This window comes from Aspergillus mulundensis (genome assembly GCF_003369625.1).
Source record: "Aspergillus mulundensis strain DSM 5745 chromosome Unknown scaffold_16, whole genome shotgun sequence".
Classification (NCBI taxonomy): Eukaryota; Fungi; Ascomycota; class Eurotiomycetes; order Eurotiales; family Aspergillaceae; genus Aspergillus; species Aspergillus mulundensis.
The window spans coordinates 16,337-38,847 of record NW_020797904.1 but is presented as its reverse complement, the minus strand read 5'-3'; the positions used below and the strand labels follow the sequence as shown (position 1 = coordinate 38,847).

At 52.2% G+C, this 22,511-nt stretch overlaps 12 protein-coding genes across 12 annotated transcripts; 4 read left to right on the top strand and 8 right to left on the bottom strand.

Moving 5' to 3' along the window:
• Positions 1 to 345: 345 nt before the first annotated feature.
• Positions 346 to 2,106, bottom strand: DSM5745_10616 (aminoglycoside phosphotransferase family protein; the record flags this gene model as incomplete). The annotated part of the gene is made up of 5 exons (XM_026752632.1): positions 346 to 631; positions 688 to 1,282; positions 1,330 to 1,508; positions 1,560 to 1,771; positions 1,819 to 2,106. The coding sequence occupies 5 exons, from the start codon at positions 2,104 to 2,106 to the stop codon at positions 346 to 348; spliced, it is 1,560 nt and encodes a 519-aa protein (XP_026598650.1).
• A 300-nt stretch (positions 2,107 to 2,406) lies between these two features.
• DSM5745_10615 (uncharacterized protein) lies at positions 2,407 to 2,751 on the bottom strand (the record flags this gene model as incomplete). Its single annotated transcript, XM_026752631.1, has 1 exon — positions 2,407 to 2,751. One exon carries the CDS (start codon positions 2,749 to 2,751, stop codon positions 2,407 to 2,409), a length of 345 nt encoding a protein of 114 aa, XP_026598649.1.
• A 2,124-nt stretch (positions 2,752 to 4,875) lies between these two features.
• DSM5745_10614 (FAD-dependent oxidoreductase) lies at positions 4,876 to 6,960 on the bottom strand (the record flags this gene model as incomplete). The annotated part of the gene is made up of 4 exons (XM_026752630.1): positions 4,876 to 5,796; positions 5,857 to 6,227; positions 6,290 to 6,555; positions 6,608 to 6,960. The coding sequence occupies 4 exons, from the start codon at positions 6,958 to 6,960 to the stop codon at positions 4,876 to 4,878; spliced, it is 1,911 nt and encodes a 636-aa protein (XP_026598648.1).
• A 383-nt stretch (positions 6,961 to 7,343) lies between these two features.
• Positions 7,344 to 8,276, top strand: DSM5745_10613 (uncharacterized protein; the record flags this gene model as incomplete). Its single annotated transcript, XM_026752629.1, has 1 exon — positions 7,344 to 8,276. The coding sequence occupies one exon, from the start codon at positions 7,344 to 7,346 to the stop codon at positions 8,274 to 8,276; it is 933 nt and encodes a 310-aa protein (XP_026598647.1).
• A 485-nt stretch (positions 8,277 to 8,761) lies between these two features.
• DSM5745_10612 (LLM class flavin-dependent oxidoreductase) lies at positions 8,762 to 9,847 on the bottom strand (the record flags this gene model as incomplete). The annotated part of the gene is made up of 1 exon (XM_026752628.1): positions 8,762 to 9,847. One exon carries the CDS (start codon positions 9,845 to 9,847, stop codon positions 8,762 to 8,764), a length of 1,086 nt encoding a protein of 361 aa, XP_026598646.1.
• A 159-nt stretch (positions 9,848 to 10,006) lies between these two features.
• DSM5745_10611 (IQ calmodulin-binding motif protein) lies at positions 10,007 to 11,414 on the bottom strand (the record flags this gene model as incomplete). Its single annotated transcript, XM_026752627.1, has 4 exons — positions 10,007 to 10,232; positions 10,279 to 11,156; positions 11,205 to 11,279; positions 11,328 to 11,414. 4 exons carry the CDS (start codon positions 11,412 to 11,414, stop codon positions 10,007 to 10,009), a joined length of 1,266 nt encoding a protein of 421 aa, XP_026598645.1.
• Positions 11,415 to 12,182: 768 nt separating this feature from the next.
• DSM5745_10610 (class I SAM-dependent methyltransferase) lies at positions 12,183 to 13,575 on the top strand (the record flags this gene model as incomplete). Its single annotated transcript, XM_026752626.1, has 5 exons — positions 12,183 to 12,244; positions 12,289 to 12,396; positions 12,448 to 12,704; positions 12,754 to 13,142; positions 13,426 to 13,575. The coding sequence occupies 5 exons, from the start codon at positions 12,183 to 12,185 to the stop codon at positions 13,573 to 13,575; spliced, it is 966 nt and encodes a 321-aa protein (XP_026598644.1).
• Positions 13,576 to 14,210: 635 nt separating this feature from the next.
• Positions 14,211 to 15,748, bottom strand: DSM5745_10609 (uncharacterized protein; the record flags this gene model as incomplete). Its single annotated transcript, XM_026752625.1, has 3 exons — positions 14,211 to 14,775; positions 14,828 to 15,518; positions 15,568 to 15,748. 3 exons carry the CDS (start codon positions 15,746 to 15,748, stop codon positions 14,211 to 14,213), a joined length of 1,437 nt encoding a protein of 478 aa, XP_026598643.1.
• A 331-nt stretch (positions 15,749 to 16,079) lies between these two features.
• Positions 16,080 to 17,793, bottom strand: DSM5745_10608 (uncharacterized protein; the record flags this gene model as incomplete). Its single annotated transcript, XM_026752624.1, has 3 exons — positions 16,080 to 16,459; positions 16,514 to 17,599; positions 17,655 to 17,793. 3 exons carry the CDS (start codon positions 17,791 to 17,793, stop codon positions 16,080 to 16,082), a joined length of 1,605 nt encoding a protein of 534 aa, XP_026598642.1.
• Positions 17,794 to 18,323: 530 nt separating this feature from the next.
• Positions 18,324 to 18,584, top strand: DSM5745_10607 (uncharacterized protein; the record flags this gene model as incomplete). Its single annotated transcript, XM_026752623.1, has 3 exons — positions 18,324 to 18,336; positions 18,384 to 18,468; positions 18,524 to 18,584. The coding sequence occupies 3 exons, from the start codon at positions 18,324 to 18,326 to the stop codon at positions 18,582 to 18,584; spliced, it is 159 nt and encodes a 52-aa protein (XP_026598641.1).
• A 455-nt stretch (positions 18,585 to 19,039) lies between these two features.
• DSM5745_10606 (uncharacterized protein) lies at positions 19,040 to 20,036 on the bottom strand (the record flags this gene model as incomplete). The annotated part of the gene is made up of 2 exons (XM_026752622.1): positions 19,040 to 19,160; positions 19,216 to 20,036. 2 exons carry the CDS (start codon positions 20,034 to 20,036, stop codon positions 19,040 to 19,042), a joined length of 942 nt encoding a protein of 313 aa, XP_026598640.1.
• Positions 20,037 to 20,587: 551 nt separating this feature from the next.
• DSM5745_10605 (uncharacterized protein) lies at positions 20,588 to 21,177 on the top strand (the record flags this gene model as incomplete). The annotated part of the gene is made up of 2 exons (XM_026752621.1): positions 20,588 to 20,949; positions 21,027 to 21,177. The coding sequence occupies 2 exons, from the start codon at positions 20,588 to 20,590 to the stop codon at positions 21,175 to 21,177; spliced, it is 513 nt and encodes a 170-aa protein (XP_026598639.1).
• Between the last annotated feature and the right edge of the window lie 1,334 nt (positions 21,178 to 22,511).

Sequence of the window (22,511 nt, the reverse complement as noted above, 5' to 3'; positions counted from 1 at the left end):
ATTGCAGGAAAGCTGAGCGGAATTTCGCAAACTTTGGCGTTTTGAGTCTTCGCGGCCTTGGTCTTTGTTGGGCTTCACCGATAGTCCTCTCCATGATCACCCGCTTAAAACAGTCGAGGAAACCCTTGCTGGGTCACGGGGCGATGTGATGCTCCGGGCCAGCCTGTATCATTTTATCTTGCCGTTGGGGAAGAGGGGTCGGGCATTCCGTAAAGACGCAGCAATGGTTCTCACACGCCGAGTTTGTATCAGCATCTTTACTGTAGTCTGTCAACGGGACACTTATGAAATTAGTTGGTCTATGGACTTGAGTGAAGACATACCTACAACCGTCGCCGATCCAGTTTACCTATCTTTTTGCTCATCAACCCAGTTTGTTTGCCGCTCAAAATCCTCCCTCTCTTTACCTACCATGGATTTGAGACCCGTTTCGCGCAGCTCAGTAAACAGCGTGAGGGCATCACCATAGCGGTCGTTCGGGGTCCAGCCATCACGAGAAACAATGAATGACACCGACTCCCAAAAGTCTTGAACTTCATTCCACCCGTCACCCTCTTCTGCATGGAGACGCAGCTCGTCCTCGGTGAAGTGAATCGGACAAGGACCTTCGAGGCCCATTTCGCCCCAGTATCTGGATGTATTTAGAAAGATTTGGTAAAAGACGGTCTTGCGGTTGGATTTACTTACCTCTCCATTCGGATCAGTGATTCTCTAAGTGGCAGGATATCATCCTCCCACGTATCACCAGCAAAGTTTATCGCATCACACCTTGTCCGACCGTGAGGATAACGGATGACCTTGTCCAGCAGCGGGACCTCCTTGGCGATTTTCTTCTCATAGAGGTACAGAATGATGGACTTGCTCATCCGGGCCCTGATTGCTCGCTTCTCCTCCGGCGGTAGTTCGTTGAAATCGGCAGGCGGCTGGAGGATAATATCCCCGCTGTAAGCGACAAGCCGTGGGTGGCGTCCTAGAAATAGAAACGGCGCAGCCCATGTCTCTTGCCAATCTATTACGCTAGAGATTCGACCGTTTTGAACAAAGATGTTCGCTGAATGGAGGTCGTTATGCCATAGGTGAGGCGCGACAACATCGGGGTCGCTGGGGAAGAGATACGGAGCAACTTTCAGATACCGCTCGAGCAGTGATATGTGGCGGCTAGGCGAGTTTTGTGATGCAGAAGTCACCAGAGGGTCATCCGCTGGCTTGGGAACAGCGTACTTTCTGATCCAGTCCAGCTCCCGACGCCCGACGGACGTGGCAAAATCAGCCGGGTGTTGCCCTAGACAAGTTAGCAGCGCTTTGGGGATTCCAGTTTGTAGTGCGTACATGGGCCACGGTCAACATTCATTGCCGACCGCTCCTTGTGCCAGTAAGCTCTTTCTGCCACTGGACCGATCACGAATCGGTGCGTCACACTCCTTTTGACTTCGATCGGCAGGTCGCCACTGATCTCAACTGGGACAGCTTTTTCTACACCGTCATCCGCATAGTACAGATTACCGTACCTTTGCCTCCATTAGCGCCGCACTTGCGAGACCAGCCGAGAAGCAACCCACCTATTGAACGAGACGGACGCCATCTTTTTCTGCAGGACGACGAGATCTTTCATGACTGCGGCCTTTTCCTCCAGTGAAAGGCCTTCCCATACATCATCCAACTTGGTACCAGGAGCCTCTTCCATAATGATGTACTCAGAAGCCACTGGATCACTGTCATCGGCGCTCCAAGCGAATACTCGCGGCACTGGGATCTGCAGGATGGTCCGAGCCTAGAGTTTTGTTAGCTCGATGAACGGGAACCCAACGCAATCCTTACAAAATCCATTGTCGCGACCTCGGAAGCTGTCATGTAGTATCGAGGACCGGCGATGGGATGAGGAATCCGAGCGATCGCTGTGGCGCCATTGTTCATGGTCAGCCTGAATGTTTTATTGTACGAGCCTTCGGCCAATTTGATGATCCCAGTGCAGTGGTCTGCCCCAACACTCCTTGCAGCAACATTCTGCAGTTCGGAGACATTGAAAGGCGAGAAACGATCCCGGAGTTGCTGTTCTTCATCCCAGAGCCAGCGGCCGCTCGTATACCGGAACAGGTCTGAACTCATCGAGCGAGTCGATGACTTTGGCAAGTGAGCCGCCGACCGCGCACTCCAGCCGCGAGCTTTTACAGACTGGATGGATATCAAGCGACTGCAGGTGATAGCGATGCTCATTTCCGTGAGCTAGCAAGTGGGTGCAAGGACGGAAAGTGAGCTCGACGGCTGGACGCCTTTGGAGGCCGGACCGGGGCCTTGTTTTACCGAAGGATGACTAATCCACGTTACAAAGCACAGGCGATGACAAATCCATTGGCACATCGTGGTGGTTACAAGTAGGTACTGAAGAGAACTGAGAACAAGAAAGAATCACTCCGTCTTATCAAACGCATCGAACAAATCCTTCTCGGCCTTCTCCTCATCCGGGTTCTCTGGGTCAACGACAATTGTGGCCCAAATCTTGTGACTATCCTCAGCCGCCGCTGCCTTTACTCCCGGGTGCGAAGCGTTCTTGTTCGCCTGAAGAACCAATTGATGCTTGCCGTCCACCACCGAGCCCTTGTCAATCCGCAGATTCTCCTTTGCATCATTCTTGGGCGTTCTGCTGGGGTAGAGGCGTTGGCCTCGCTCGGTGTTTGCCGCCTTCTTGATGACTTTGCTCCAAGGGACACCCTTGGCAAACTCCTTGACGACTTTGCCGGAGAACTTGCTCATTGTGGCTGTCTAGGTTAGGAGAAGGTCTTGTTTGTACGGAGTATTGAGGATCGCTGGCTCATACCTGGCCTGTTTTCGATCTGTCTGCCTTTTGGTCACCGGGATTGGTACCTAGAAGGGTATCTTTATCGTGATATTGGTGTTGGAAAGGAGTCCGCATTGCTTTCTTGAAAGGAAGATGCCTGAACTTATATTAAACCACGGCGCCAATTGCTCAATTACTGCAGCCAATCCAGTAGTGGCTGTCCCGGTCTTCTGGATAGAAATGCATGTTCCTTGTGTGTGACCAACATCACACTGGATCCTGTGGCCAGCAATGCTCGATGGAGCGAGCTTACGGCGTCAAGGCAGAACTCACGCAAAGGGGCCTCCTGCTGTGCCATTTTGCGCCAAGCAACGCCAGCCTAGCAGCAATGCTAAGCGCCAGCATATGGGTTAGACTAAGCGATTGGTTAACATCATAAATTAATTTCAGAACATCCCTAGTGCTGGCTTGGCCCAGCTAGCGGCAATCGGAGCCTCATGTCCGCACTCCCTGACTTTGACTCTCGTAGGTAAGGTTGTGAGGGCGTTATCTGACTTGGCGAGCGTCAAGCGGATCTCCTTATGGACACCCGTTGGAAAAAGGACAAAATAATTGGATGTTGGACTGAAAGCGAATGCTTATTTAGTGAATTGCTTGGTTTATCTTACATTGGGAGCATACGAGTGCGCATGGCCCCTCTATAGGTATTAGTTAGCACTGCCACTTCGCCGGCGTATGACCATAGCCGCTACGCTTTGGCCGTTGACCTCAAGCCGCATGGACATGGAAAGCCTGGTCATGCTGCTGTCCGTGCTATATCATTCATGAAGGCAGAAACGCAAGGCCGGACAGAGCCCTGATGGGAGAATGGCTGCCAAACCCACTAGGATGGCTTTGTCTCAGTTGGGATGAACTCTATCAAGCCAAGTTTGCCATAGGATTGCGGGCGCATCCGAGTGGCCTTTGCTTATGGTATGGATTGCCTCAACCAAGTATATCCTGTCCTACTCCATCGGCTCCTACACGGAGCATTGGCATCCGCGAAGGAAAGTGGTACCCGAAAAGGCGGAATGCCCTGGCTTATCTTCTCCGTGGTCCCTTCAACCAGTGCTGCATTTCTAGTGTCCTTGTATGATTTCCCAAAAAGTCTCCACTCACAAAATTCTGGCTGTTCAAGCTAAAAGATGGGAAGTCTGTATTCGATCCGTCTTTACCAAGCTGTTCTCCGGGATGCTTCACTTGATCTCCCTATATACAAATCCCGAGCAAGCTTGCCTTGTCTGCACGCTTTTGACAAAGCCACCAATCATCCTGCCCATCTATTTATGATAACAAGGTATCCGTAGCAGGAGATGAATGCGGAGGTCAACAAAGTCTACGCGGAGAGATAGTCTTCGAGGACATGAAGCATGGATGGCGGAGGCAGATTGAAGCGGACCTCGCCACGGACCGTTGGAATCTGAGATATCGTTGTGACTACTATAGTGGTGTTTCGGTTCTGGTGGTTCGCCCATACCTATGCTCTGGGTGACTATGATAAAGGCCTTATAGTACTCCCCGTGGACTCTTCTAGTCTAGAGGACCATTCTTCAAGCATCTCCTCTCGCCAGCCCCAGGCTAAAGCAAAAGTAGCACCAGGGCCCAAAGCAAGAGTCGTACTTATCAAGGCGCCGAGGATTCTCCACCACGGCGTCTCCATCCCAAGCAGTCTGAGCTCGTCAATCCGCAGTACAAGCCATAGCATACCAGATCCCAGCCCAAAGATCCGATCGAGATGCGCAAGTCTCGCGAGGAAGTGAAGAAAGGGGGAGCCTGAAGAGTCTCTGGGCATTCCGCCAGGGAAAGGGGGTTCAAGGGGACAGGCCACCGTCTGCTTTGTCAACCGGGTATATAAGAAGCCCAGAGCTGCAATAGCTGCTGACGTTCCATAAGCCCAGCGGAGAAGAACGAGCTTCTTCCTTTTCTCGATAGAGTGTTGATACCTGAGCTTCTCGGTTGGACTCGAAACGCGACCGACAAGAAAAGCAATGATCACCACGGCACATCCCAGGAACACCGCATTCGACGGTTGATGTTTGTCAATGTTCGGGTGGGATGCGTCATAAGCAATAGCAAGCAATAGCAAGCAATAGCAAGCAATACCCGGTTAGCATGACCGGATGGAACACCCGCAGCGCTTCAGCCCTGATGGATTGTTGACGGCCCAGTACGAGCCTAGACAAGGGCATGCGAATGTAATGCACGGCACAGCACACAGGCCATGTATTCCCAGTTCCTTTGAGATGCATTGCGATCCACAAGCCCACTGCACTGTATGCATGGAGAGTGATCAGCTTCGCATTCTTAGTGGACTTAAACCAAAGGAAAAGAACACACAGCAGAAGGTCACTCCTGGTGCACGCTTCGCGACAAGCCTCTAGAAACCATATTCCGTATACCGGGGTTAGTTGGGAGGGAAGAAGCATCCTCGCAAGACCAGATACGGTAACGCCTTCCGTTGTGGAGGGAATATCCTGAGCGCTCCATGATGTGAGTCGATTTCCGGGAAGCAAGTTGGTCTCCCCATTAGCAGACAAGTAATACAGACAGACAAACAGAGCAGTGGCCAAGAGGCGCCTCCATATGAATAGGCCACGAATGCGATCGTAGCCCGGAATATACGGCATGGAGCAGGACATTGAGGATAACGGCAGCGGGAGGAAATCGAGCTTTTCAGCCCCGATCATGGCCTGAGACGCTTGGTCCACGATCAACGATTCGGTGATTGGCAGGACGTAATGCGCCACGATGCGGTGGATCGGGGTTGCGAGCGCCTCCAGCCGGGTCAGAGCACTGGCTGCGGCGCACATCTGGCTGACTCGAGGCCATCTGCCTGTCTGCCATTCGAGGAGGTGCCGCTCCAGCCGGCTCAATGGGATTTTACCGCCGGGAAACGCTTGCTTTAGTTGGCGGAGGTGATTAGCTAGAAGCGCGGCGCTCTCGATGGCGCTGTTGGCACCTTGTCCGAGGTTTGGAGTCATCTGGCGCCATTAGAGTCAATAACCAGGATACTTGAGGCGAGACCGGTCAGGGATGTATACCTTGTGGATGGAGTCCCCAATGCAGACAATACGGCCAGTCCACCACCTAGTGAAGCAAGCTTCCTCCAGCGCAAGCAGGGTCTTGAACATCGCATTGGAATAGACGGCGGAGAATGGAACTCCGTTCGCAACTGCTTGGCTCAGATAGGGCGACACATGGGCATCAACCTGTTTCTGGTCAAATCTCGGGACGTTGTCCGCCGGGTACCGTTTGGCCAGCCTGTGAAAGAGGAACCAGAAGATTATACCGTCCTTGCCACATATTGTCAGGAAGGAAAAGTCTTTGGCGAAGGTGCGATGGATCTCTCCTGGCGATAGACCGGCTGTCGGGGTTGAGGTGCCAAACACGCAGGCATACTCGGAAGTCATCACTAGGCATTGTCAATAACAAAGCAGATACAATCACCGGTTTCAGTCAGGAAAGGCAACATACAACTCCGCTCCTTGGATGCTGCATCCCTGGGCTTCATGTACCTCCACATCTCGTTCCTGACCACGCTTCTCACGCCATCGCAGCCGACAACAAGGTCGCCTTCGAATTCACTCCCATCGGCGCAATGGACGACAGCTTTATCGGGCAGGGTTTGTACCCGGACGACCTTCTTCCGAGTATGTACTCTCTTCTGCTGCCGGCCAAGGTGCTTGAAAAGGGCATCCAGCACGATCTGGCGGTCAAGAAAGCATAACGGATAGCCATGACTATGTCCGAGTGTCAGCCAGTGCAATAGCGCGGGAACGGGGGGCATCAAACCGTTCGTGCAAGACCTTCACTGCTTCGTTCCGGTATAGGAGGCTCCCATCTGGATTCCAAGCGAACGACCATTCCAACGGCCGGCTCGCAGCACGAATGTCGTCGAAAATGCCGAGCTGATCCAGAACACGGGCGCCATTGGGCAAAATGCCAATGGATGCGCCCACGTGCGGTGCGATCTCGTCGTGCGATTCCAGGACCACACAGTCTACATCGATTCGAAGCAGCGCATGGGCGAGAGTCAGCCCAGCAATGGATCCGCCGACGATGATCACTCGTAGGGGTTGTTCTGGCGTCGGTTCGGCCATGTACTGCAACTTGAGAGTGTATTCAGGTGTCAAAGTGCTTACCATGTTTTGGGACGGAGTTGGAGCGCCAGTCGAGGTCTTATCACTTGGACCCTCGAAGGCGCTGACATGTTGAGTTACACCGTGTCACCACTGGCACCACTGAGGATCGAGCTCTGATTCAATGATGCTGAATCATGCAGGGGCTGTCACCGCTGCGACAATGTGAGAATTACCGTAAAGGAGTCATTGAAAGAACCTGCTGCTGCGGGCTCAAGAGGGCGGGGGAGCGAAACCCACAAGCGTGCATAAGCAGGAAAAGCAAGCAGCGTAACCTGGCCAACGCCGTGACTGGAGCTCATAACATAAATAATAATGTCTGCAGATCTTTTCCTGGTGATCCGGCTGGATACCATTTCCTCCATCACCCTCGAAACCTCACCGCAACCATGAACACGCCTATTTCCCTGGAACGGTATCCGCGCGACGGACCGCCCCAAGTCTGCGGCGCCTTGACGGTCCACCAAGGAGAAGAGGTCTTCACCTGGCGAATGGGCCAGCGTTACTTTTCGTATGTGCGGATGGTAGTCGAAGATGCCCTGGGCGCCGTTTACATTGGCAAATTCAAGCACGAAGTCGGACTGCCGCGCTCCCTGGACGAGCTGGCAGGCATAAAGAGAATCTTTGTTGACGATTACCTCGACCTGAACATGACACGACCCTATTTGATGACGGGCGGCTTATATTTTAAAGCGCCGAACCTCTTTGCTTACGCGGAGAACGGCTTCAGGAAGCGGATGCAGCGGGAGCTTGATGTGTGCGAGTTCTTGCGAACGAGACCTCACCCCCATCTCGCGGCCTACTACGGATATCAGGAGGATAGAGACGGGATCCCTGGACTGTGCTTCAAGCGATACGAATGCACGTTGCTGGAAAAGGTCAACCCTCGGCGGCTTGATCGAAGCTCATTCCGCATGAGCAGCCGCAACCTGGTAACAGCGGATATGAGAGAGCGGTTGGCGGGGATTCGGTCGGCCATCGAGCATCTCCATGCGCACGGGATAGTGCATAACGACGTCAACCCCACGACTATCATGCTAGACGAAAATGGCACTTTTGTTCTGATCAGCTTTGGCAGTTGTCGGAACATCGGGGAGCCCATGGGTAGACCGATCGATGGGATGAGGCAGGCGTATGGGTGGCATGAGAGTTATGCCAGAACGGCGGTCGAGCAGCACGATCTCGATGCGTTTAGGAACTTGGAGGAATGGCTGGTTGGCCCCCGTCTGGCTCGTGGAAACTGTTTCACCCAGCGCATCCCCCGTGGCGCCCTCGGGGCGGAGGCGGGTTGCCACTGTTGTGGCCAGTACCATGCCTATTAGCTAATGCAGGAACCTATATAGTGCTGAATTATACATCAGCACTACCTCTTCTACCTGTCCGCGACGCTCAAAGCGTTTTGGAAAGACGGCGTGCATGGCTCGGGTGCGTTTGCGTGGAGCTTCTCGGATAACTGGGACTTTGGGGACCACTCGCAGCGGTTTGGGCGTCATGTTGTAAATGGGACGAAGCCGGACAGGATATATAAAAGTTTCTTTGATCTTTTGGGCTTTGGGGGAGAAAGAGGCTGGACTAGGTATTGAGGGGAGACGCCCGCGTGGAGGTGAGGGAAGATAACCCTAAGTCTATTGAGTTTTCCCACGATTGCACGATGAGCATCAATGATTGAATTTGGCCGCTATATATAGTTTCAATGCAGGTCATAAGGAGAATATGAGACCATTACAAGATGCATTGGTCGTAGAAATAAATCTTCAGTAGTCTGCTGTGTCTATCCAACCCGGAGATGTATCTAGATAACGTCGTTCTATTGCAACCCCCGCTTCTTCAACTCCTCCCGCACCCGCGGGATGATGTAGCGCCCGTAGTCGATCGCATCGTTGAGGTTGTCGTAGCCTCGTATCGAGATCAGGTCGGCACCAAGCTCAACATAGTCGAGGATCGATTCGGAAACGGTTTCCCAGGATCCAACAAGAGCAGTCGAGGCGCCGCGCGCATTCGTCGCGGTGACGGTCGGATACCACAGGGCGCGGTCCTGGACTTCACCCCGGGACGCAATGTCGAGCAGGCGCTGCGATCCGACGTTTTGAGGTGGAGGTGCATTCGCAGGCGCTTTACCGAGGCCGGCGGCGCGGTGCTTCTGCAGGGCTTCCAGGGTGCGGTGTGCCTTGGCCCAGGCCAGGTCGTCCGTCTCGGCGACGATGGGTCGGAACGTCACCCAGACACGAGGCCGGTCGGTACGCCCTGCCTTCTCTGATTCGGCATAGATGCGATCGATTTGCTCCTTGGTCTCCTTCAAGGGCTCGCCCCACAGACCGAAGATGTCCGCGAGAGAGCCGCCAATGCGGTAGGCTTCGTCACTTGAACCTCCGACCGAGACGGGGACTGTGCCGTTCACCGGTCGAACGCGGTTGCTAAAGCCTTTGAAGGTATAGTAAGGACTCTCCCAGTCGAATGGCTCTGCAGACTCCCAGGCCCGGCGAAGGATCTTGATGTAATCCTCCAACCGACCGTAACGCTGCTCCTTGTTGAGGAAGTCGCCCTCCCTGGCCTGATCGGCATCGCTGCCACCAGCAATAAAATGGACAACGGCGCGACCGGAGCTAAGCTGATCCAGGGTTGCTAGGGCTTTGGCGGCCACCGTCGGGTATAGAGTGTTTGGTCGCAAAGCAATGATGATCTTGATATTTTTGGTGAGCGCGGCGATGGTGGCACCAACCGTCCACGGGTCAAAGTAAGAGCTATCGTAGGGCACGAGCGTGTAGTTATACGCGTAATCATCTAGGTTGCGAGCATAGCGCTCAAGGAATGCCAGGTCAATAGCGGCATTAGGGATCGGATCGATCTCCGTGGAAGGGGTAGGGAAGGTGAGACTGATGAATTCGGTCGGCATCTTGAGCTGGATGACTGCAAAGGATGGAAACCTCGAGGGAGGGGTCAAGCCTCCTTTTGTAACCCCTCCAACCGTCTCCAACTATGATGTGATCGGCTTTGAGGTGCCGTTCTGGCATGATTGCGATGATGCCAGAGATACAGAAAGCACGTCAGCCCGTCATAGGTCAACTGTGAATGACTCGTCGTTCTTCCCCGCGTGATGAATCTTCCGCTCCATCTTCTCTCGCGCCTTGATTACTTTTCGTTTCGTGCCAACGTATCCTTCCATTCCAGCGAGTGTCGCATAGAGCTTGGTCGTCGAAACGCGAGATAAGTCGGCGCCCTGGTCCCGCAAGGCCTGGAAAAACGCATGGAAATTGGACGACCGCGGCCGATAGTGCCCACTGAATCTGTCAGCACTGCCGGCCTACTGCTGATCAATGGACATACCTTAGCGGAGCTAGATCTCGTAGCTTTCCTTGTCGGATCTTTATCAGCCCAGCAGCGGCTATCCGGCCCCCTCGGAGGAAGGAGGAATGCTGAAATGAACCTCGTTTCTTAATCCCAACATACAAGCGATACGACGGGTCTGCAACAAATATCCACCAGTCGTCGCTGCTGAAGAGTCTGTCTTTGATGTGGTTTGCAATGTGTCGTCTGCGATCTGTGAGGCCTCGGGGATGGTCGGCTTGGTCTGACTTGGACACGTCCTTGTCCAGCAACGACCCAGATGCCGACCGTGGTCTTGATCGGAAAATGGATCTGGCGTGGGGACTCTCCTTTCCCGGGGCACTGAGAGTACGAACGGGCAAGATACCGTCTTCGCCATCCTCGTACATAGCATCGTTTGTCCAGACCAGCTCGTTGTTCCTGGCCCAGCGGAACCTACCCTTCTCGTCAACCTTCACCAGGTAGTTAACTCTTTCCTCACGAGAAAGGTAACGCACTTGCTCACGCGCCAGCTTGTCCCTTGGACACGCGGGAAGCTCGACGTCTTTCCCGGCGCCGTAATCCAGCCAGTAAAAGAAGTTCTCGTGAGAATCAGTCGTCTTCCAATGCTCGTGATACTTTCGTAGGTTACTCCCATGGCGATGGTTTGGGTCCATCATCTCGAGGAAATACTGGAGATCCATGGCTTTGCTGACCGTGGCTGGAGCAGGTTTTGTCGGTTTGATCGATGTTTCGCGGCGGCGGCTGTAGCTATCGCCGCGCGCGAGCTTGGCCACATTGACGGCATGACTCCAATTCCGGTGGGCTTGCTCAGCCGGCGAGCGAGCAGGAGACGTCGCAGAATGGTGGCGATCCTGAGACTGGGCTTCCCTGACGGTCTTCAAGGTCAGTTTTCAGGGGCGGCGACAAGGCGGAGCGAGGCATACATCAATCCAACGGTTTGTCGCGGTCAACTGGCGTCCTTGCAACTCTCTTCGGGTGCGATAGCCGCGGTATACTCGCTAGGCATTGTCAATAAACGGACAAGCAGTACTTGTGAGAAGAAGTACCTGGATCAAACACACGGCCGCAACCTGTGAGGCGGTGACGTCATCTTCAGGGCCCGCGTCCCCGCGGTCCAGCTCGGGGTCGGTCATGATGCGGGCTTGAGCTTTGCAGGCAGGAGTCGTCGGTACAGCCCATGAGCACTACGACAGCACTCGGGGGGGAGACATGGTCGGATAACAACAGGGGTGGATGAATGGATTGTTGCTGCCTTGGTCACTTGGTGGGATGCGACCGGCAGCCACTCGCTAGCCAAAAGCGGTTAGTTGCCACGGCGGCTCTCAGGCCCTTAGAAGGCAGCAAGGCAGCAAGGCAGCAAGGCAGCAAGGCTGTCAGGCTGTCAGGCAGAAAGGCCGCGACTCTTCAACTGCCGCCTCCCCGCGGGGTCTCCGCTGCTGCCAGTGCTACCAGTGCTGCCAGTGCTGCCACATGGACTGCGTATTCATCATGATCACCATACCCAAAAAAAGTGACGAATACGCCTTTTTCAACCCACGCTGTCGAAATGGTTGGCTCATTACCCATGCTCAACTGAGGTACGATGTAGACGGATATATAGTTGCTGCTCCCGTTCTGCGAACAGCCAGCCACTTGGAATGCCCAGACTCACTGTTGTCCTTGCTGTTCATCGGCTGAACTCTGCCTCTTCCAAGTTCAGCCAGCCCAGGGTTTGGCCTAAGCTGGAGCAAGCCTCGTGGTCTGGCGAGGATATGTGGGACTCTGATTGGTCGAATCGAGGCCCCGTGCGACTCTTAGCGCCAATGACATGGTCGGGCCGTGCGCATCTCGAGGTATATATTCGTCTGCTGTAGATTCGTTCTGCCGTTCTGGTTGTCCATTCTCATTGATACTCCTCAACCATGAGCGGAATGCCGGAAATGTATCCCCTCGCCCGTGACAGGGCCGAGTCCCATCGGCAAGTGTTCGCCATCTTCGATGGATGGTATCAGAAACTGACCTTAGCAGACTCAACGAGCAGCACAAAGTCCTTGTCGACTTTGTCGAAGGACCTATAGACCAGTCCGTGCCACTGGAGAACATCTCTGCCATTGCTGACGTTGCTACTGGGACCGGGTAAGGAGAGTCCACCGTTCGACCGTGACACCAGCTAACCGGGACACTCAGAATATGGCTCTGGGATGTTAAGAAGTTGCTCGACAAGCATGCAGGCGAGTCTGAGCGGTCGTTCCACGGCTTCGACATCTCCGCAGCGCAATTCCCACCAGCTCTCGAGGGCATCCATCTCAGCGTCCAGGACGTATTCCAGCCGTTCCCCACCGAGCACCACAACCGCTATGACTTGGTCAACGTCAGGCTCCTGGTCACTGCGTTTCCTGAGTCAGAGTATCAGAAGGCCGTCAACAATCTCCTGACCATCTTGAGTACGGTCCCATAGGGTGTCGTGAATCATGCTGACCACAGTCCGTCCAGAGCCCGGAGGCTACCTGCAGTGGGTTGAGATTGACTTCTCAGAGTTGGCGACCGATCACCCTAGAGCTTCACCGGTGACTGACACTTGGCTGAAGTTCTGCGAGATTACAAATATAAGCCAACGCGCTCCAGGCGTGATCCAGAGCGCCTACCAGAACGCTGGGCTTCTGAACATCGTCAACCGACCATTCTCGCCTCGCAATCGACAAGACCTGCTCGAAAGAATCCAAAAGTGGCAAACGGGGTTTTACACCAGCGTGATGCCTCTCATTCTTCTCAAGACCAGAAACGTGGCTGACAGTGACGCGGCGAACAAGAGAGCTGCAGAGATTCTTCGAGACCTGCAGCTCTACTACGCTGAAGGAAATGTTGTCGATACCAGGTTTGGTGTATTGGTTGGGCGGAAGCGAAGTTGAATCTGGATGCCAGTCATTCGACTAGCAAATGTATTCTACCTTGAGGTTGACATAGACGTTGCCTATAGTAGAGCAGCCATCCTGGTAACCATTTGTGGCATAGTGTAATGACCAACACACCGGAAGCATCCTGCGTAGTCCGAATCGGCACGTCAACAGGCTGGCGAGGGTTCAACCAGGTCAAGCTGACGAAGCGGGACTCCCTCTCAACGGCGTCGCAAAAACCCTTTCAATCCCACTTCCTGCTTGAGCCCAGGATTCCTCCGCCCCCGAGCCTATCGTCGACGATCCGTCCGCCCAGCATGCCCCGGCGCAGCTCGACTTTGGTGCCGATGCCGCTGAGCTAGCCCTAGCAGCGAACCGGATTGCTGGTATTGATCTCCCCACACGCCACCTTGACCGTTAGACTTCGGAGATCTTGTGACGGAACCCTGGCGGCACGGTCCTGCATCTGGCGTGTGGATTCAATAGCCGGGTAGAGGGGGTGCGATGGGGGTAGAGATACTGGGTCGAGGTTGATCTTCTCAAGATCAATGAGGTTTGCAGGAGGGTTTATCCCATAAACTTGCCTGGTCGGGATTACACTCTCCAGCTGCTTGGCGTTGACGTTCATGATGACGGCGGGATGCATCAATTCCCCGTGATGGACCCGTTCTCGTCGTGATGGAGGGCTTACTGTGCTATTTACCACAAAAGCAAGTCCATTCGCTGCTCCAAAGGCTATGTCATTACGTTGGGAAAGGCGAAATGATACTCGATTGTATCAACTCAATACACTATGAAGCTGGACAAGACGGAGCCAATACAGACGATTAAGAACATGGACGCCAACTTCCAGTGGTCTCTTGATGACCCCAAAACACTCGAATCCCTCCATTTTGATCTACAGCTGGCGGATCAATACGACTATCAGAGGTCACTGGAATCGAAAAATGTCCTTGCCAATCGGCTACTCATCTACACACTCTCATGGATTCCCGGCGCGCGGGTCGCGGCGATATCTCTGCGTTTCCAGTACCGTAGCTGGTAAATAGACATGCATTATAGATGGCTGGTACTGGGAGCCAAGGAGTCATCCCCAGTCAACGGCTGACGGTGTAAAGAGCGCAGACTACCTTCGCCTTCGTTGATACTGTTGTACGGCGTTTGGCCTGGCCCCAACGACCTCCATTTCCAGAAGTCCAGATAGCCGTTCTGCTTGCCCTCGATGCAATCGACGACATGAGATCCCAGGTTTGGCAGGAATTTGAAGCCGTGGCCACTCCCTCCTGTTGCGACCATCAAACCCTCGACTCCAGGCACAAAGTCAATCACGAAGTGGTTGTCGAACGAGTCGGTGTACCAGCATAACCGGCTCTTGACCTCGCATGAGAGCAGCTCTGGCAGATGCTCTTGGACAAAACCCCGGATGACGTGCGCTGCTGTCGAGGGGAGTTGGCGGGTTGATGGCTCCGTCCACCGCGTGATGGGCACACTCCTGGCCACTCCGTCTTGCTGCTCCTGGGGGTTCGTGAATTTCATCCCCCGGTATCCGATCTTAACAATGCCACTCGGGTCTCGAGCAAAGCCGTACAGACCACCGACTTTTCCATCTCGGATGTCATACCTAAGCGTCGATACATTAGTGCCTGTGTGCCACTGTCCAGTTCTTCACTTACGTCCACGTTGGAAAGTTCTCTGGCGCCAGACGATCCCATAGTGGCGAACCTGGTTGCAATTGGAACATAAACACGCTTCCAGCCGTTGTCTCGCATAGATTGTCGAGTTGAGGAACAAGAGATGGAGTCCACCCTCCGCAAGCCATAATCGTCAACTCTGATGGATGGGACACGCCATCTGCGGTCTTAACACCAGCAATGCGAGAACTTCCGTCATGAAGAAATCCTGCAAACGTTCCTTGGCTGCCTCCGAGTATGAATTCAACACCCAACTGCTCTGCTTTGTGAAGAGCAAAACAGCAAGCTTTATCAGCATACACAAATCCGCCCTGGAGGTCGAGAAGGCCGTGATTCTGGTCGCGCTTGAGGGGGTTGACCGCAAATCCGAACCCATTTGCTGCTGCGCGAGCGACGTGGTCGGGATTGTTGAGGACAACCTGTGTTGCTTCGAGTCCGGCCTTGGTCATGTTCTCGATGGTCTCCTTCTCGAAGTCGGGAAGGGTCTCATGCGAGCTCAGCGTGAGGTTCCCGTTGTTGACAAAGAGCACGTCTTCGGTGGTCAATCCAGCGGGAACATTCTTTCCTGTCTTTAATTCATCGTTCCACTTCTTCCATTCCACAATTGCCTCGAGGGCGAGCGTCTGATATTCGACCTGGGAGCCATAGGCCGCTCGGATGATCTTGTTCGTGTCTGGGCGGGCTGTTAGTTGGTGGCTTGAGAGTCTCACTGGGATCTTTACCGGCGGAGGCAGCATCGCAGCCTTTGGTATATGAGTAGAGAGACTCGTGGTAGGGTTGCTTGTCCAGCACCTTGACATTCGTGTAGCCGCGTTCTGCGAGGTGTATGGCGGTGCTTAAGCCGAAGACACCGGCACCGACGATGACAATAGGCGCGGCTTTGCTTGTAGGCTGAGGCGACATTTCTCGCTCCTTGAATCCAGGGTTGTAATTGATGGAATTGATGCAGAATATATGACATGGATTGTGTCGTCACGCAACGCCGAGCGCAAGAGTGGGCAATTGCAGCTATTGGCTGCTCGTATCTTCCGACCAGCTGGCCAATGGCTTTGCAGTGCGTTATCGAGCTCAGTTGGAGACATGTCACTTTGAAGAAATTAAAATTAATTGCGGATTGTTGTCTCCAACTCGCGAACCTCCAACAGCCCTGAGAATGCCCGATCGACCATAAGATAGCTGTAGGCTAGACAACGAACTTAGCTCTCTCGGTACACCAGTGTGTTTACGGCTATCTCTAACTCGAAGTATCATGCTGGCCATTCCAATCCTCACCACCCTTTACCTCAACAGCGATCCCTTCATGCGTAACAGGCCTCTTATCCTGGCGCCGAGCAGCGTTGAACCAAGACCCTTTAAAGACATCGTCCAGCTCTTCAACGGTCAGACCTGACGTCTCGGGGACCATGAGGTACACAAAGACCAGCGCGATGAAGCACCAGGCACCGAAGAAGATAAAAGCGCCCCAGTTGTTCGTCCGGGCCAGGAGGGATGGTGTTCCGTAAGACATGGCGAACATGAACAGCCAGTGGAAGCATTGGGCGATTGCAGAGCCGAAGGATCGAATGCGGTTGGGCCACAGCTCGCCGCCGAACACGTACGGGAGGATATAGAGCCCTAGAAAGTGTAAGAATCCTGGTACGCGATGTTTGAGGGCTCATGTCTGCTTACCGACCACGTATCCAAGTCCATGGATGAAGATGAACGCAATAGCGCCCGTGGAAGCGGAATGAGGAACGTCGCCCTGTTGATTGTACTTGATGTAGATGCCGATATACAGGTCGGAGATCATCTGAAGGGTTGCTCCTACGAACAAACACTTGCGGCGACCGAGGGCATCGACGAGAAAGAAGGAGGCGATGATGGCGAAGCACATCTTGGCCAGGCTGTACATGCCGCTCAAGAACAGGTTTCTTCCCGTTCCACCGCCGACACCGATCAGGGTCAGGATTGGCACAAAGTAGGACGTAACCGAGTTGGCGCCGGAGAGCTGAGCCAGCCCAAAGGAGACCAGACTTTGCTGGACACGTCGGAGGTTGGAGCGAACAGTAAATGCCTCCCGAAATAGACCCGAGATGCCCTGCTTGTACATGGCCTTTTCCTCCTGGATCGCGCTCCTCATTTCTTGCAGCTCCTGGTGTACACGAGGATTGTCGACAGGAAGACCGCGCAGCTTGACAAGAACATCAACAGCCTCCTCATGCCGATCGACCAGAAGCAGCCACCGCGGCGACTCGGTAACGAAAAAGCTGGCAATGAAGCAGAGGGACATGAAAATGGCAGGCGCGAACCACAAGACCTGGTACTGGAGACTTGTCCCGGCCATATTCTGGTACACACCCAGCACGCAGAAAGCGCCAGTCGTGCCGGCCATGTTCATGGCGACGTTGAACCATGCCGTGAGCATCCCGCGTATCTCGGCGGGGGCGATCTCGACGATTGACATGGGCCCGATCACGGTCAGGGCGCCCATGCCCAGTCCGGAGATGATGCGGGAAGCGTAGAGTCCGGCCAGTGTCGGCGATGCAGTGGCGACAAATTGGCCTAGGATCCATAGAGCAGCATAGAGACGATAGCTCCAGCGACGGCCGAGGATATCATTGAGGAAGAAGGACAGCCCGGCACCAACGCCGGCGCCGACGTAAACGATGGAGACGTAGTTCCTGATTTCGACGGCGCTGTTGCCGGAGTGGAATTGGAAATTGTTCTGGAAGCCAGACAGTGAAGGGATGGAGCCGGATGACCCTTGGTCCCATGCTGTTGGTGATTAGACAGAGCATTACTGCGTTGTAAGTTGTCTGCGTTTCCTCACCAAGTGGTATAGAACAGGTAGCATACAGTGCCGAGGACACCAGCAAAGTAGGGCTCAAGATCACCTCGCGGGGAGCAGCTTTGACAGCCGCCGCATGCTTTGCGAACGATGTGTCGGCGAACAACTTTCCGAATGCCATCTTTGAGGCGAGAAGAAATCAAGGTTCTGTGTATGGTGTCCGTTTAAATGCCTCCAAGCGTCGTCGGGAGAATACAACGAGCTTATCTGATGCAGGGGTCCCTATCAGTCTCCAAGTGCTGCAAGTAGAGAGTCCTGCGAGCCTAAGCAGAGAGTAACCATAATGCCTCCCTTATCTGTATAGATCGACTGGTCTTCACTCTCCATTGTAGTTCGTGCATCAAGACCTACAAAGCCCGCGTCATCTACTATGGAATTAGTGCCCATCTCGAGACTTGCGACCAATCGCATACAGACTATGGTAGGGGTCGTTACTCCAACTCTTATCACAAGGTGACCAGACCTGGCATATCTGCAGATTACCGTCGCCTGGAACCGAGAATGGGGTATGCGTGTAACCGATCGAACGCAGAGATAGGCACCCTGTCAAAGTCTACAGTCACCACGCGTGGGCGAGCAGCTTGAGCTTCTCAAGCTTTGCGATTTCTACTTACGGAAGTGATCCTCAGCGACCGGAATCGAGGCCGGCTGATGGTCTTGACAGGTATGCCTTACCCCCTCTGCTAACAATCGGTGACCCTGATGTTTCAGGCCTGATTTTGCTAACCGGCGACGAGCTGGCCACAGCAGCCAGTTCTGTCCTCGGCCAAGAGCTGATGTTCGAGCATACCTCAGAGTATGGTAATACTTTGGAATTTTTGGAGGTGCGCATCAGCGCTAACTATGCACAGGGACGACACGAGAAAGGTCGTGAAGGCGCATTCTGACAGCGACGAGTCGGAGATCCAGTAGCTTCTCGAGCACTACTCACTTATCAAAGAGGAGAATACAAACTACAACTCCATAACGGCCTTCCATGATGTTACCGGAGGCCATGCAGGAGACCATGGATTTCCTCAAGGTCTCTGCAGAGTCGCCTCATCCGAAACACAGTAATAGGGGGCGTGAGGTGAGCAATAGGAAGCAAGTAGAGATGTTGATCATAATATTGTCATGCTACCTCCCAATCTCCGAGACTTCCAGGTCAGGCCACCCCGGGGTCACCGCCGATGTATATGCATAGTTCCGCCGTGTGCGCGCGGTGTATAGAAGATAAAGATAATGTGATCTAGGTAGGCCGGCTTGCTTGCAGAGTAAAGAAACATTTTCGAGGTGAGGTCGCTCTGGCGGCTCAATTACTACGTACAACGAGGGGCCAAATACTTTTGAAGAGCAGACTATGGTACTAGGTAACGTCCAGTTGCTGATCATTGGTCTGGTGTCTCTTTGCCAGGTTCGGCAGTCGGAAAACTGTCGTCGTGCTGAAGCCCGGCATGTCGCTCTAGAGATGCAATGAATGCGTCTTGATCCTGCGGTGTAGGGCCATCACTTTCGTGAGTCAGTACGGCGCGTATAGATGGAGGACAATCCGCAGAGATCTTACAATGACCAACGCAAGTTTGCACCGCGGACAAATGTGACTAGTTTCATATCATCCTGTTCCTCCTGAGTAAGGCCCATAGCGAGTTCCGTCTCGCGCTCAAGTGCCCCTTCAAACAGCTTGTCATAAGGAAATGTGCATTTAAGTGCGACGAGCTCGAAGAAGCGCGGATAGAACCCTGCATATCCCCAGTCAAGTAGGCACAGTGCCCCGTCGTCTTTGAGTATGAGATTCCGCCGACAGATGTCGCCATGGCACAGAGCCAGGTGGTGCCGTGTCAGATCGATGGTCTTGTCGTCGTAGGCCAGGCGCTTGTTCATGTAGGTATTCATCTCCTCAACAGAATGGAAAGCTGCCTTGGCGCCATCGTCACCATAGATGTATCCCAGTGGGATGCCACCACCGACCGGCCCTGGTTTTGAAGCACGGAGCTGGCCAAGGGATTCGATGATATTCACAATTCGAGGCACAAGGTGTGCCAGCGAATCTCCGGCTACGTCGAGATCCTGTAGATTGCGACCGGGGATATATTCCATGAAGAGGTATCCATACTCTTCCCCAGCCGGGATTCGAGACTGTCGAAAGTAGCGGTAGACCTTTGGCACGTAGACGACGGAAGGGTCAAGGTTTGTGTGGGCAAACTGCTGCGTTGCAGCCTCGGACGCTGTTACACCACGCCCAAGCTTGACAGCCACATGGGCAGCAATCTTCACGACCGCAATGCCCCCTAAGCTTCCGCCAATTCTTCCCTCTTTCTCAAGGACCTTGTGGCATAGCTCGACCAGGGATTCCTCGGGCTCTGTACCAACAGCCCAGTCTGCCATGGTGGAATAGGGATTGATGCCTCCGGGACAAAGAGCGAGCAAGCAATAACCCAGCCATCGGATCATGCTTTCTCCGTTCTGCCCCTCTTTTGCTGGCCAAAAATAGCTAAGCGCCGAGTTTCGGAATGATAGCTGTGTGGCTTAGGTACGGGTTCTGCATACCCTGCCAACCGCAACCCAGTAGAAACCAACCATCGTGATTTCAAGGACAAGTATCAGGGCTATACAACGGCCAGGGCGGTTAGAGTTCGTTTCCAGTCCTTCATTACGTTTATGTTAGCCCAAGATGCCACGGATGTCACCACCGTGTGTTTGCGACTGGCTCTGGATGCCCTATATTGTTACGAACGGACGCCCTTCCTATATGTTTGGTGCACAGTGTCTTACTTGCATGCGCCGAGTACTGGCTCTGGCACTGTGGTCAGCAAGGCTGGTAATAAGGCTTCTTAAAAGCCCAGATTTATCGCATTTCCCTCCTCTCAAGCCCTCTGACATCCTCATCCCATTCCACACAACAGGCTACCAGAATCTGGATTCGATAATCTCTCAGAATGCCTCGACCCATCAACGATAGCGACCGGTCCCTTGTCGTTCAGCAGGTTCGCGTGGTAGTGCATACCATGGGCTACTTCTTTGACGGCGATACACGGAGCGGCAACCACGCCTCCATCTTCCTCGTCACTGGAAGCGAGCAATCCATCCGCCTGAACATAATCAAAGACGGTCCTACGGATACCATGGGAACTCTCCAGATCCAAGTATGTGAGTACGTGAACTCGACCAGCGCGCTACGGAAATGGGACTTTCCCGCTCCTCCTAGTCGGACTGTGGGCCAATTCCTTGACCTACTCGTCTCAAAGGGTCGCCACAGGTATCAGTTGGCCCGCAGTGGTGTGGGGTGTCGCTTTTGGGTGTAAGTCTGTGCTATTTCCATACTTTATTGCCTGAGCTCCGTGCTGCGTGCGTCGGATTCTGACAAGCCTACTGCAGGTCAACAATGATCGAGGACTACGAGAGCGCCAGGTACCTCGTATCAACTGTGACTATGAACGCCGTATCACTGAAAAACGCCCTCCAATACAACTACACCAGGGACCAAGGCCCTGAGTACGAGCCTATGGTCCCAGGAACATTTGTCTAGTCGCCTAGAACAAAGAGGTGTGCCAATTTCAGATTTGCCACGGGAGAGAACAGACTCTTGTAAATACTTTATAGATCATGTCTTATCTATAATGATCTAGTTGGCCTTCTAGGTGGCATGTAACTAAAGAGCACTATATAAGGCCCTTAGGGCCTTGCTAACTTGAATAGAAATGCATTGACTATGTCTATTTCAGGAGTTCCCGGTCAACGGCAATTTTATTACCGTGCTTACTCATCTGCCGCCCAAACCCACCTCCTGCCTAAAAATCAATCTCCACCACCAATAAAAAATAAAGCTTTTTAACACATACAAAAGGTATAAGAACCTAAAATTTTAGTAGTGTATTTTACACTAGCTAATTACTTTATATATAAATTTAAAACTTTTAAAAATACTATAATAGCTAAATCTCGCGGCTTTAATAATTTACTAAGACTAGGGTATTAAAAATAACTTTAGGGCTAGAAAGGGGGAGTTTTTTTTTAAAAAATACTTTTAAAGTTACTAAAGAATTGCTTTTTCCTAGTTTAGCTAATTTAAAGCTATTTTAAAGCTAGTTTTCCGCCTTTTTAGCTATACAGGCCTCCTTTTTTTAATGGTTTTTTTTAGCCTTTTTTTTTTTACTTTAAGCTATTATTTTTTTGTATTTACAGCCTGTAAGGCCTTATTTTTATTAATTTATTTTTTTTTTTTTTGGCTTCCTGCCGGCGTAGCTTATTTTTTTTTTTTATTTTTAATAAGTTATATAGCCTTATTCTTTTATTTTTAAAAATTACAGGCTTGCTAAATTTTTTTAAAAAAATAAAATATTATATTACTATTTTCCGGCTTCTGGAGTTAAAATATAAAAGGCTTTTTTTATTACCGCTTTTTTTTTTATTAATAAGGGTGTTTTTAAGGCCTTAAAACTGCGCTTTAGCTAGTATAAGCTTTATATAAAAGTAGTAAATTATACTCTTAATTTTTTTAAATTTTTTAGGTATAGGGGCCGCTTCCGCATTCTTAATAAGTTATTAAATATTTTTTTAGTTTTTTGCTTTTAATATCTCTACTGGGGGATTAGTTAATATTAAAGTTTTATTTATATTTTTTTTAAATTACTTTAATACACGCTTTGGATCCCAGGGGAATAAGCTAGTTAAATTTTATAAACTTTAAATATTCTTAGGTATTAAGGCCTTTATTTAAGCTAGCTAAAATAGTTTAAAAAAATCTTATTTTAATATAGCGCTAAGGCCTTGGTAAAAATATATAAATATATTTAGTTTATTTATATAAGCTTTAGCAAAAAAAAAAAATCCTAATATTAAAAGGCTATAAAGTATAAATTA